The sequence below is a fragment of the Arabidopsis lyrata genome (genome assembly GCF_000004255.2).
Source record: "Arabidopsis lyrata subsp. lyrata unplaced genomic scaffold ARALYscaffold_1, whole genome shotgun sequence".
Classification (NCBI taxonomy): domain Eukaryota; kingdom Viridiplantae; phylum Streptophyta; class Magnoliopsida; order Brassicales; family Brassicaceae; genus Arabidopsis; species Arabidopsis lyrata.
Genome location: NW_003302555.1, coordinates 232,597 through 245,998, shown reverse-complemented (window position 1 = coordinate 245,998; position 13,402 = coordinate 232,597). Strand labels below are relative to the sequence as shown.

General features: G+C 37.7%; 4 protein-coding genes across 6 annotated transcripts; 1 reads left to right on the top strand and 3 right to left on the bottom strand.

Annotated features, from left to right (window-relative positions):
* The first annotated feature begins 334 nt into the window (after positions 1 to 334).
* On the top strand, positions 335 to 2,462 carry LOC9325424 (random slug protein 5). Its single transcript, XM_021011000.1, has 5 exons — positions 335 to 869; positions 960 to 1,255; positions 1,361 to 1,466; positions 1,877 to 1,987; positions 2,071 to 2,462. Exons 1-5 carry the CDS (start codon positions 729 to 731, stop codon positions 2,185 to 2,187), a joined length of 771 nt encoding a protein of 256 aa, XP_020866659.1. The 5' UTR covers positions 335 to 728; the 3' UTR covers positions 2,188 to 2,462.
* A 46-nt stretch (positions 2,463 to 2,508) lies between these two features.
* On the bottom strand, positions 2,509 to 3,903 carry LOC9325423 (BTB/POZ domain-containing protein At1g01640). Its single transcript, XM_021011001.1, is given in 4 exon segments — positions 2,509 to 3,196; positions 3,305 to 3,333; positions 3,336 to 3,435; positions 3,794 to 3,903. Coding segments are annotated over 3 exon segments (609 nt in total). The 5' UTR covers positions 3,418 to 3,435; positions 3,794 to 3,903; the 3' UTR covers positions 2,509 to 2,698.
* Positions 3,904 to 4,316: 413 nt separating this feature from the next.
* LOC9325422 (signal peptide peptidase-like 4) lies at positions 4,317 to 9,328 on the bottom strand. Of its 2 annotated transcripts, XM_021010998.1 has the most exons (14): positions 8,928 to 9,328; positions 8,295 to 8,453; positions 8,088 to 8,199; positions 7,857 to 7,976; positions 7,624 to 7,775; positions 7,324 to 7,506; positions 7,195 to 7,229; positions 6,605 to 6,767; positions 6,389 to 6,442; positions 5,956 to 6,048; positions 5,661 to 5,803; positions 4,908 to 4,978; positions 4,743 to 4,826; positions 4,317 to 4,650 (listed from the first exon to the last, which is right to left on the bottom strand). In XM_021010998.1, the coding sequence occupies exons 1-14, from the start codon at positions 9,069 to 9,071 to the stop codon at positions 4,541 to 4,543; spliced, it is 1,623 nt and encodes a 540-aa protein (XP_020866657.1). In that variant the 5' UTR covers positions 9,072 to 9,328; the 3' UTR covers positions 4,317 to 4,540. The 2 variants fall into 2 exon arrangements, with proteins under 2 accessions (XP_020866657.1, XP_020866658.1); XM_021010999.1 differs by lacking the exon at positions 8,928 to 9,328 and having other exon boundaries at positions 8,088 to 8,218; positions 8,295 to 8,375.
* A 1,185-nt stretch (positions 9,329 to 10,513) lies between these two features.
* Positions 10,514 to 13,385, bottom strand: LOC9325421 (putative U-box domain-containing protein 55). 2 transcript variants are annotated; one of them, XM_021014007.1, is made up of 10 exons: positions 13,103 to 13,385; positions 12,864 to 12,940; positions 12,582 to 12,712; positions 12,404 to 12,508; positions 12,138 to 12,318; positions 11,895 to 12,032; positions 11,550 to 11,816; positions 11,333 to 11,473; positions 10,941 to 11,261; positions 10,514 to 10,846 (listed from the first exon to the last, which is right to left on the bottom strand). In XM_021014007.1, exons 1-10 carry the CDS (start codon positions 13,260 to 13,262, stop codon positions 10,661 to 10,663), a joined length of 1,707 nt encoding a protein of 568 aa, XP_020869666.1. In that variant the 5' UTR covers positions 13,263 to 13,385; the 3' UTR covers positions 10,514 to 10,660. The 2 variants fall into 2 exon arrangements, with proteins under 2 accessions (XP_020869666.1, XP_020869665.1); XM_021014006.1 differs by having other exon boundaries at positions 11,333 to 11,481; positions 11,555 to 11,816.
* Between the last annotated feature and the right edge of the window lie 17 nt (positions 13,386 to 13,402).

The window sequence follows — 13,402 nt, the reverse complement described above, 5'->3', positions numbered from 1 at the left end:
CACAAATTTTTAAAAACGCTATATGAATATGACTAGTAAAATGCGGGATTCTATCTACAAACGCAACCACACATCACAATCGTCTAGCTGCCCAACTGGCATTGTCATTTAACAAGCAATGATTAGGTTGCTGAATAACAAACAATTATTTGGTTGATTAATTTTAATTTGTTACCGAATTTGTCTCTGCAGCTGTACTTAGTTGGTACATTACATGCCATCAAAAGACAGTAACATTTTGCAACGAAGCAGATCTGTTCAAAATGCTTACATGTGGAAAGATATTTGAAGAAGATACGATAACATATTTTCAAAACGTGAATGGTTAATTGTTTTATACACCCCAGACAAGCTTCTGTCGTGGGCTATACTAACACTAAAAGGCACTCCTATGAATCAGTCAACACTTTGAGGCGTGAGAGATTAAAACCACAAATCATCCCGAGCCCAATAGGCTCTAATAAGGCCCAATTGACAGAAGCACGATATCGTCTTCTTCCTGTAGTAGAGTCGGGACAACAAAGAGCTGGGATGAGTCAATAAATGAGTAGAATTTCTAAGGAAGAGTAGTTGGTGAGCGTCGCCATTGAAGGGGAAAGAAGCCCAACTTTGCATTGAATGATACTTAGATCTTTCTCTCAGCAGCTGTCTCCATTTATGATCGATCCCAACCTGTTTCTTCTCTCTACCAATTTCAAGATCTGGTCGTCGCTCACCGGAGAAACGTAATGGAAAAGAAAGAGACCAAGGAAGAACCAGCAGCAGCACCAGCTGAGCAAGAGAATGGTCCGTTGATTGAAGATGAGATCGAGAGGAGCAAAGTCGGGATCATGAGAGCTCTCTGCGACCGACAAGATCCTGAAACTAAGGTCGGTATCGATTTCTTGAAAGTATCAAGTAAAAAAAAGTCAACACAGAAAGTCTTGATTTAAAAAAACCCCTAATGATTTGATTTGCAGGAGGTGGATGATCTGATGATAAGGAGGTTTCTGAGAGCGCGTGACCACGACATTGAAAAGGCTTCAACGATGTTTCTTAAGTACCTGACTTGGAAGAGAAGCATGCTCCCAAAGGGGCACATACCAGAAGCAGAGATTGCAAATGACTTGTCGCATAACAAGGTGTGTATGCAAGGTCATGACAAGATGGGTCGACCCATTGTTGTTGCCATTGGGAACAGACATAACCCTTCCAAAGGTAACCCTGACGAGTTCAAGCGTTTTTTTGTCTACACGCTTGAGAAGATATGCGCTAGGTGAATAATGATATTACTACACTACATACATTAAGTTAGTGGGGATACATAAGAAATCATTTATGCTAATGCACTTTTTTTCTTTTTTGAATGTTCTCATGTTAGAATGCCGAGAGGTCAAGAGAAATTCGTATCAATTGGAGATCTTCAAGGCTGGGGATATTCTAATTGTGACATCCGTGGCTACCTTGCTGCTCTTTCCACTTTGCAGGTTACTTCCTTTAATTTGCCTATCATATTTTTTGAAACAAACATTTTGTTTTTAGCAATTATCATAAATAACGGAAAAATATTGCTAATAATCCACTTATAACTCCAAATATAGAAGAATTCAAGTTGGCTTCTAACTAAGAAACCTTATGTTTGTCAGTATTTACTAGGTTTTAAAAGGTCTTTTTGTTATTTTGGAGTAGGTGATCAGGTCAAAGGTCTTTTTGTTATTTTTGGTCCTTTTGGCCACACTTGGCTCTTTTCTTTTTTTACTTTACTCTTATTTATGGATTTGTTTAATAAAAAGGAACTTTCAAGATTGTAATCCTGTTTTTAGCAAAATATCGCTTGAGTAATTGTGTTCATGGTCGCTTTCTACAAATTGAACATTAAGAAAACCTTGTTTTACAGGATTGTTACCCAGAGAGATTGGGGAAACTATATATAGTTCATGCCCCCTACATTTTCATGACCGCATGGAAGGTCATTTATCCTTTAATCGACGCCAACACCAAGAAAAAGGTTTATGAATTTGCTCTGCTGCACAATCACTTTATTGTGTTGGGAAACTTGATTGTTAATTTTGTTCTTTTTTGTTGGAGCAGATTGTTTTCGTGGAGAACAAGAAACTCACTCCAACGCTACTCGAAGACATAGACGAAAGCCAACTTCCCGACATCTACGGAGGCAAATTGCCACTTGTTCCTATTCAGGAGACCTAATTCTAGGTTTTACTACGGCGGCCCACCTCTATTTCTAAATTATTACTTAGTACACTATTCTTCTTTTTTTTATTTTTAATAAATCGAAAAACATATTGAGTGTTGCCAAATGCCAACATTATATATTTACTGTCAAAGAAGCTAAAAGATATAATATAATATCGAAAACAACTTTTTTTTTTTTTGGGGCAAACTCATGTAATTTCATATCTATCTATTGTGATATAAGCCATTTTACTTTGGTAACTATAAATTTCAGTATAGCTTGCTGTTGATCTTCCCTGCAAATCTAACACACAATTGGTTCGACTAGAATTCTACTAACTAAAACAATAAAAGAAAATAAAACAGGTTCACTTATGAAGGGTACATGACTCAATCAACACAACACCTTGAGATAATCCATAAAACAAGTCTTTACTAATTTTTTCACTCTTATTAGAAAGAACAGAAGAAACAATCAATCCCCTTCCGCAAGTGAGATCGATCCACTTACACAAGCTGTTTTTGTTCACCAGTTGACGCGTGAGCTAGTAAAACCATTGAATGGAGGAGCTCCATGATCTTTGGCTTTGGCTTTGGTCTCTCTTAGATAAGCGCGAGTGATCTCCACGCTTAGATCCGGGTTCCTCTGCACAAACGTCTCATACTTCATGGGAACAACCACTTCTTCCATATGTTTGACAATATGATTGATAGCCGCGTCTTTCAAGATTGTGTCACAAGGTATACTGGCGAGCTCTAAGATGTCTAGGACGTTCCTAGAGCTCAGAGATGCAATGAAATGGTTACGACATACGTCTAGCAGATATGAAATGTCGTACTTATCTGCAGCCAGATATAGGGATCGGTATTGATTGTATGGAGCTTTTAAGTTACCGGTGTAGAGGAACTCGAGAAGAGATTTAAATTCGTCGTGGGACAAATCAGGGAGAGTGATTGATTCCTCGGAGGAGGTCTTGCATTCATCAGAATCTAACATGTTCCTGAAGACCTTTGATCTTGCCGCCTAGAACAAAAACAGATTCATCATTGAACATAGTAATAATGTCTTGAGACTTTGGTCAGAAATATGAAAGCAAAATGTATATTATCTGTTCTGTTGGCAGATATGTACCAGAACGGCTTTGTGTGTAGGTATGGGTCGCCAGATTTAACGAGAACATCAGTGTGCATTTGCTCCTTGAATGTGACGACAAGACCCCCGAGAAAGGCCGCCTTTTCTGCCATTTAGTTTATAACAACAAGCTGTCACAATCAAAAAGCTTTAGTATTATTAAACAGAGATAGAATACCAAGAAGATCAACCTTAACCATACATTACATGCCCAAATACACGCGGCCATTGAAAGTAGTAGTAGAGGTTCTCTCTATTCATAAGATCAATATTGTGATCATCCCTTAAGCTTTAAACTCTAATAAAAGCTTTTAAATTTGAAGTGAGGCAAATAGTTAATCCAAGGATATGTATCAAATCTTTAAAAGCCACTCCCCGCAATTTCAAAACGAAAATTCAATCAAGCCACCGATCATTTCCGAACCGCGATTCGAAGGGTTTGTCATGCAATTTTCAGAGAAAAAAAGAGAAATTAGGAAATATATATACCGAATAATAGCGAGATCGGCTGCTTCCTCTATAGCTTCGGCACGATGATCTGAGAGACTCTGAACTTGACCTGATGATTATTATTTTTTTTTTTTTAAAAGGACCTGATGATTATTTTTGTCGTCGTTTTGATATATAATTTTAATTGGTGGAGCAACATTTATTAAAAAAAAATATCGGAAAAAAGAAAAAGGTTTGCATGTTAAAGCGAAAGTTTAGTTGAATAAGGGTTTAAGACTTTAACAAATACTTATATCGGATTTAGAAAATTATCAATTGTGAGATTTTTTTTAGCATTTAACTACAGTATATAATAAATATATGAATTAATTATTTTTCGTTGACAAATTATGATAGAAATTTATGAGACGTTTCTTAAATTTTTCATATTAATGAATATTTTTAGTTGCTACAATATTTTATTCCTCTAATAACTTGTGACCCTTTTACATTAGTAAATCTGTAAATACTAATTGGAGTTTTTTTGGACATATGTATATCATAGAAGAAAATCTGATCATCATGACTCAGGAAAAGAAGCCAAAGTCTATTCGTGGTTTCATCTAGCAAGAGAGGTTAAAAGAGTTATTAAGGCAAATATGGTATGGGCTCTCCTGTCTAGTTGTGTGAAAGCGTACAGAGACATATATATATAGACCTAAGAAGGGGTGTGTTGTATTAACAATAAAAAAAACTAGAGGATCATCTGATTTTGATCTGTTCTCATCTGATACATAGTAGCTTGTTTTAAGACGATTGAGGTTGAAGACGAACGTGAGGGCATGGCCTGTCGGGTTCCCCTGTTGTCCACAGCGTCTTCAGGTCACCTCTCTTGTGACCCAACACGAACAAAGTACCTGTCACATTGCGCCCCCCCAACCATTATTCTTAGATTCAAAACACTTTTTCAATAGCTTTTGGTTCCAAAACATCTGATGTGGGTTCTTACCGAGTATGAATGGGACGATGTAAAGCAGAGCCGGTTGTCCATGTCCGTCCATCAAGTTTAGAGCTATGTATGTTATGAGCAGGCCTGTGATTGTCAAGAATAATATTAAAAAAAAAAACTTTAGTAGATTTCTTATTCGTTTCTTCCCTACTTGAGGGATCATACCTAGACCATAAGCAGACATTGTCCCAAGGAAGTATCCTGACTTTAGCCTCTTGTTCGCCAGCCAGTCGTACCTGCAGAACGGAGCACGATTTGATCGGATTTAACATTAGATTAAGGTACTTATCATAATAGATTTCCTTTTTATTACTGAAAATGATAAGATGGAACACCTGAAAACACATCCCTACAGTTATCTATTCTTTTTCTAAACAATATGTTGTCTCCATTTCTCTACCTAGTGCACCCTGATTTCTCGGTAGATATTTGATTCATTCACACTCATCTATTTTTACTAGACTTTGTAATGTCTTCATTTTATGAGGCTTAGACCCTACTTCGGTGCGACTATAGCAACTCTTGAAAAGTTAATGATTTTTCTATCTACAAGTTCTTCAAAACACATTAACCAAACACAAAGCATACTGTTAAATTGAACCAGAATGTCGGACTATAAGATATTTTCCCAGGTTCAAGCGATTTTGTTTTATAAAAAATCTGTCAGAGATGATGCGCAAATGCGGATATAAAGGTATATCATGACCCCAATGTTTCAAATAATGTTTCTGATAAACCCTTTTCGCATTTTGTTGTTTTTGCTGAGCACCTCTATTGGTTTGTTGTCCTGATTTACATTGATATCCGCATTTGCGCATCATTTCATACTTTTGTATGCTTCTAATAACTCAGTTTAGTTGAGATCTTGATATAGTAGTAAGGTGAAAGAGCGCGAGAGGGGATTGTAACAGTGCAAACCTCAGTGCGAAAGTTACAAGCAGTCCTGGTAAGATGATGTCACCAAATCCAATTATGCTGTAGCCACCCCAAGGATCAAACATTCGTGGGATCTTTAGTAGCATTGGAATTCCGTCCTCTCCGCTTCTGTCACCACGGGCTACCTATATGTGGGAAAATGGGAAAGGACGTACAATTCTCCGATAATATCAGTTTGGAGCAGACAGAAAAGTTTGTGTAGTTGGAACATCTTGCATATTCTTGTATGAACGAAAATGGTTTTCTGGAGCCAGAAGAAAATGCAGGAAGAACTTACCACAATCATCACGCTTTCACGGAACCACCATTTTGAAACAAAAACCCAGAAGATGTCATACATGAAGGCACAGCTGAGAAGAACAAACCCGACCTGTTAACATAAGAGTTCAATGAGTCATCATAACTAATACTGTTATTAAAAAATGGTCTTCTATACATTGGCAGAAATAATTGTGTCCGTCTACCGGCAGCAATCAAATTTTCAGTCTTCAATTCAGTGGTTCAGATTGTTGAATATTCAACATTTTAAAGCTTATTTATTAGGTGCCAACTTCGTAAGCACATAGCCAGAATATATACACTGGAGAAGTGATGGTTTAAATGCAAAGCTGGTAATAGATGGCTACAGGTGTTGTCAACATGTGAGATTTGGTGCCGTCATGATTGTGACGGCGAGTCTATGTAATATTTGGTAAGGAAATGGCTATTACCTTAAGATTTGGTACGCGGACAATTTGAAGAACCGTGATTATCAGTGAGATTCCCTGTCAGTAAGAAAAAGCAAAATTAAGCTGTTACCTTCTGTTATTTGTTAGACTAGGTATGAGCATGGTAGTCTTAAATGGAGATTTAACAGTAGGTGGCATAGACAAACATGGATTCAAACTGAAGTCAGTTAAGAGAGATAGATGGAAAGTCGTGCTTACAAGTATATCTTGCCCTATCCAAGCATAAGAGTATTGGCGTTTAACTGCCCAAAATACAGCAAATGCTATGCAAAAGGGACATATAGCCAGAGTCAAGTATGAGACAGCACCCAGGATAGGAACTTTGAGATATGATTCTCCAAAGCGGCGGAACCATCTGAAACTATAATAAATCCAACGTCAGTATCAGATTTTTTTTAACTTCTAAAGAGTGAAGAAGCTTGCACATATGAAATTTTTACTACCAACAATGCAGAGAGTTAAAGAACAAATATTCAAGTGAATAGCCTAGCATTTCATAGTCTAACCAAAAAAACACAATTCATGGTTTCTCTCTGATTCATTATTTCATGGTAAAACAAGCCCTAAAATCCAAACAATGCAGAACGTAGGAACTTTTGAAAAGAAATCAACCCACGAGAATAAATAATGAACCACTATATGGGATTAGGAGTGTTTCTTATAGTATTCAACTCATCAGGGGATGTTGTCCATCTTAATGTTTCCTCTCCACTGCTCTTTGAAAAGCAAAAAGAGGTGAAACATGCTCCTGACGGTGAAATGTTGATGAGAAGAAGAAATATACATACCATGAGAGTAAGGCGACCAAACAGGTTTGCAGCCCCTGATAGTACCAACGAAACTTACAATATCAGTAACAGGATGATTCAATTAGGTATTTCTATGATTTCAATTGGTCATAAGATAAACGTTCTGACCTCTACGCCACCTATGCAAAAGAGTACCACCAACACCTCTATAAACCAGAATGACATAAGCTTGTAGAGCATGATCAAGAAACAAGAAGCAACCACTACAAACAAAATTGCTGATATCACGGTGACCTCAACAACACCTCTAGAGCTGGTGGTTGATAACTGCAAAAGTTCATCTGATCCGTCCTGCAGTTTAAGATAAATAACAAAGGAATAAGGGCACTTTTCTTTGGCTGTCAAAAGGTTCGAACATGGTGGATGTCCAGAATATAAAGTCGTAAGAAATTCTGAGCCAGCAAGCACCTTTAGCAGCTTGTCTTGCTCAATAGCTTCTTCCCTGACGGTCCACGCAGACCAATAAGAAGCACATAAAATGGTACCGACAGCCATAAGCCAGAGAAAGACCTCAGCCACATCAACTGCTGGACGTTTCGGTGAGTATAGCTGCAAAGTAACTGAACAAATATAGTCAACGACAACATTAAAAAAAAAAACAATCTCTGCTGAAGTACAATTGGATTGAAATGAAGAATTACCTAGAGAGTTACTTTTGACTATGTCCTCCAGACTTCTACCAGCATCAACGGGTAGCATAACAACAGGAATAGTTATATCTAAGACGTTTTCACCCTTCTCGCAGACCATCTTGAAAAGATCTGCAAAGCAACATTCAACCTTGCAAAACTCAAGAGGATAACTAGAATTGGGAAACAAATAATCACTAGCAAAAGAGGAGGAATATTTAGGGACAAGCTTCAAACGATTACCTGTACTGTTGTTTATGATAAGGATGGCGGAGGCACCAGCTGCTTCAGCAACCTTTGTTTTAGTGGTAAAACTGCATTTACCACGATGAACAAGAATGACCTCTCCTGTAAGCTACCAAAAGATAATGAAACTGGAATTACACAAGAAGGAAAGATGAGTAGAAAGAAAACTGACAAGACAAAAAGGAAAGTTTAAAAAATTGCAACCTTATTTTTGGGAGTGCTGCAACAATCAGGAGGGTCTGCAATAGCAAGTTTGATGAGGGTAGCATGTTTCTCCTTAGATTCCAAGGTTGGGCCAAACCTAGCACCAACACCAACAAACTCCGTGTATTCGGACCCATTAACTCGAGTCGGGACTTTCACCTGTCCATGAAATTATAGTTATATATGTTGGAAGATGACATGGCAGGGAGACTCTATAGGCTCAATGCAAAAGGCAAGAGTTCCAGATCTATATCCCAATTTCTACACTCACACCAAATGACTCCTTATTATAGCTAACAAGAAACATATTGAAAGTCCATGCTACTAAAAACGAGGGTTTAGTTAGGTGGTAGTTCATGCCTATAGCAACTCTCGCTCTGCTCTTAAGTGTCGAAAAATCTGAATGACATCAAATCTGAAATCCAAAAGTCCCTCTAGAGTCTGTAAAACCCAATTTCTCAATCTCTGGTGGCAACAACAGATATAGTACACAAGAGACTAATTCAGTAAAACCCTATTTACAATCCAAAACCTAAAACTAATTCCAAATTCCTGAAAGTCACCAAGAAGGAACAAGGAGCTAAGAAAAAGAGTAAAAAGACAGATCAAAGTGAAATGGATCAAAAATCTAACCAGTACGAAATTGTTGTTGCAACCAGGTCTCTGGGGAAGCGAATCGTCGTGGTGAACTATGTCTCCAGCAGAAACGAAACTAGCACTGTACAACAACAAGCCGAAGACGAACGAGAAACAGCTGAGAGATTTCCACAAGATCATAACTGATTCACTCTCCACAGAATCGTTAAAAGGAGGAAGAAGAAGAAGGAGAAGCAGAAGAAGATAAAAAGATTAGAGAGGAAAGATGGAGAAAAAAATGCAGGAAGGTACAAGGAACAAGAGAGAGAAAGAGAGAAGAGGGAAAAAAAAAAGAACTCTCGTGGGAGAGAGAAGAGAGATGGAAAAAAGGTGGGTGTCGTTTTAGAGATAAGTAAAGCTTAAACGCTGGTTTTGACTTTTTTTTTGGTCCTTTGGCGCGTGGGACGCGTGTTTGATGTATTTGGTGTTGTACAGTGCTTATTTATTGAATACTTTCTTTGTCCGTACGATATTTTGCCTTTTCTAGTTATATTTATCAATTATCAAACTGTTTTTATCTGCTGATGATGGTAAGTGATAACAGATCAAGCGTCGTGTAGAACTAAAACATGTGGAGTCATTATCGGAACGAGTGACCGAATAAAACAAACATCATATATTTACCGATGATTGATAAATATCACTGACTGACAAACCCATTCTAAAATCTATATTGAATGTAAATTTTATACTAGTTTCTTTTTCCTCCAAAAAAAATCATCTAAAATCTAATATTCATTGATGATTCTAATAAGTATATTTTAAAAAATTCTTTGACAAAAAAAAAAAGTATATTTTAAAAAATCTCACTGTCAGGTAGTGAAATACCCCGTCTATGATATGATATCTTCTTATATACAAGACTAAATTTATATATATATATATATATATATAAAAAAACTAAATTTATAGACACGTCGTTAACTGTAGCACTGCGTCTCATATATGCCATTTAACTATACAATATATCCCTAAAAATATTGATGATGCCATGTTATGATTATTGATGATTTCAGGTTGAAATAATGTTGATCTTCTATATAGAAAACTAATCAAATCATAGAAATCGAGTGATTTTTCGATCATTAATTAAACAAAAAAAAAAAATACCGGTTTAAAAATAATGGATTTGCACTAATTAACAGCATGTGCGTGGACCATATATAGAGACAAGCTGCGCGTGGAACATGCATGCGATATACTATATGTACTTCAAATCCACCGATCACCGGCTACCCAATTTTTAATAATAATTTTTAGTAATCAACAAATTTTTTAATATTGATCCGTATGAACCGTACCGACAAGACGGCATGTTACAGTAAACCATTAGATTATTATTGTTATAATTTCAAAAATCTAATGTGGTCGACCTCATGCTAAGATCAAATGTAATGGCCAACGATAGTCTCCCACGTTGAAAAAACCCCAATCCGTCGTTTTGTACACGCGTCACGTTGTTCATCTAAATATCACCTGCGCTTAAACTCTCTACCATTTTAGTGGGCCATTTGTTGGGCCATATTTGGTAAGACTGGCCCATAGAAAGGGACGTGTGACTTCAAATTACAAACGTCTACAAGACGTTTTGACAACAGGTTTCTCAAGAGAGAGCAAAACAGCAAGCATTTTTGCAAATGGGTTAAGGCTACTAGAGAACCAAACAGTTTTTATGAATTCCACTCGCAGCAAATAATAACAGCTTTATGTAAACACAAAAAGAAAGATTCTCAAGAGTTTCGTTGGAGCCACTCCTGAATGGCAGAACGAAGGGCGTGGTTGGGGACTAGGTTGTTGTGGGCGAGCCTCAGGTTTGTCATTGGTGAGGTCTCGTGACCATTGCCGAGCCATTCTTTTAAGGATTCAGCTTCATAGGTGAAACCATCGGCTGCAACACGAGGCTCTCTCATTACTTCCTGAATAAACAAAAAAACGAGTCGAATATAAGTTTGTTCTGTTACAATGCTCTAATTTTAACAATGAACCACACATGGGTCCTGGTCGACATACCTGTGAGATAGGACATATGAAATATGAGGGAGGCTGGCGTGTAACGGAGTCCTCATCCGAGAATCCAGAAGGAATCCCATGGCGACGAGTGTAACTCTGAAGGAGTAATAGAATCTCCGAACAGACTGAGCTCGCTGCGTCTTTCTCAGCCGCCACCTTGCTGAGTTCTTCCTCTGTTCCTTTTCTACGTCTTGCTTCTTCTTCATATAACCTCATGAAGTTTTGTCCTACAGAGCAAGCTTCTTCCTTCTCCTTCTTCACTTTCTCTAGCTCCTCTCTTCTTCTCTTCACCAACTCCTCTGTTTCTTTCCTCTGCCTCACCTGTCAAAAACGATTTTTTTAATATGATGATTATAACTTCTAGTTTCTGAATTTAATCCAAGATTGATCACCTCGTCTTCATATAGCTGCATCAAGTTCTTGCTTATCATGCACGCTTCTTCCTTCTCCTTCTTTGTCTTCTCAAGCTCTTCCTCTTGTCTCTTCATAGATTCCTCCATCTCCTTCCTCTGTCTCAGCTGCTCGTTGTACAGCTGCATACCTAATTTGTAAAAATTTAAATGAAATCTCTAATTGTCTGAGAAGAAAACATTCAGTTCTGTTTCTCACAGTACCATCCTGAACAATGGCTCGCACTTCTTCGATCTCCTTCTTAGTTCTCTCGTGTTCTTCTTTCTCTTTTCCCAACATCTCTTCAGCTTCAACTCTACGTCTCAGTTCCTCATTGTATAGCTTTCTTCCATTTAGAATGATGATCAGCGCGTCGTCCCTCTCTTGTTTAGTCTTCTCCACCATTTTCCTCTGCTTCGTTAATGCTTCTTTACCTTCTTTCCTTAGCTTCGCCTCTTCATTGTACATGGTCTCGTACTCTCTTGCCTTTTAAGTAAAAGAAAACAAGTCTAAGCAAAAACACATTTTCATGTTTGAGAGTATGAATTTGTGCAAGTTTTTTACTCTGCGAATGGCCTCAACGGCTGTATTTTCAGCTTTAAACCGCCTGACACACTCTTCATAAGCTTCTCTTTTCGATTCCTCAACTTCCATAAGTGCTTGCTTAAGCTGTCTATACAGTTGATCATTCCTTTCGCTTTCCTGCAACATAACACAGACACAGAAACAGCACGGAATATATTGGTTTTTTCATAAACAATTCGTTTATGTATGTAATTCACAATACCAACAATGTTTAGACCGTACAGATTGATCCTCTGATGCAGTTGGCTCTAACATATCTCTGTCTCTCCTTGTGTCAATGTACGCTACAATTGCAGAAACTAGTTCTGCAGAGCATTTCGGTGAAGCCGAGGAAAAGAGCTTCGGTTTGGATTGTCCAGCTCCGGATTCTGTTTCATCAACACAGTCTTCAAGATTGGCTTCCCTGAGTATTTAATAGACAGAGACAATCAGGGAATTTCTTCAAAGACAAGACACATATAATTAAAGAGAGTTTTCAAAATTCTCACTTTGTGTAGATGAGATGTCCGTCACACATAAACATAACCTCGCAGGAGTTAGGCGCGTGTTGGTAAACATATTTTGCCTTTCTTGATTTAAGATCGAACATCTTCCTGCCATTTTCACCAAGTCAACCAGTGAATGTCTTGATGAGATTTAGAGTTTTTCTAGATTTCCAATACGTACTCTGAATAATGATGATCTGATGCAGCTCCCATGACGAGCTTCTTGATTTTGCCCTCATGGATGAGTTCTAGTATCCCCTGCTTCACATCGTTCATCTCTATACATGATATGTAAATATCGTCCTCATTCACCTGCGATCATAATGAGTCCAATATAGGGTATAAAATGGAAATATTCGCATGTAATTCATCCTAAATAGAGATCAAGAATGAGGGGAAACCCAACCATTTGAAAGCAAGAAAAGACAGAATTTAACAGTATAAGAGGGCAACAGATCAATACCCCTTCTTGTTGACAAAAATCAAAATAATCATGTAATGTCTCGTACATGATAGCCTCCAATTCTTCCAGCTTGCGAGCTAAATAATCAACATAAAATAACTTATCAAATACGACGCACGTAATCTGAATCACCTTTCAAACCTTTAAACACACATTAGAAAATGGCAAACATTGAGCCACAGGAATTCATATAAATCTCGAGCTTTAGTCAAATGGGGCTGGAAGATTATGAAGCTTACCAGCCGGAGAAGCTGTTTTTGGCTGATAAACATGGAGGATGCAGACTTTCTTAGCCCCGAGGTTCCTCAAAGCCCAAAGAAGAGTTGATCTGCTCTCTCTGACATCACTCTTAACTGCAACATGAACAACATCATTGCCCATGGCAATGAGTTCCGCCATTGATGTCCTTTCTTTTCGTCTTTGTGTTCTATCTTTTTTCTTCCCTGAAAACTGAAACCAGAAAAAAAAAAAAAGAAGAATCTAACAGACAGAGACCAACAGTGGTTAGTGGTGACCCTCAATGTTCTTCTTGTTGACCG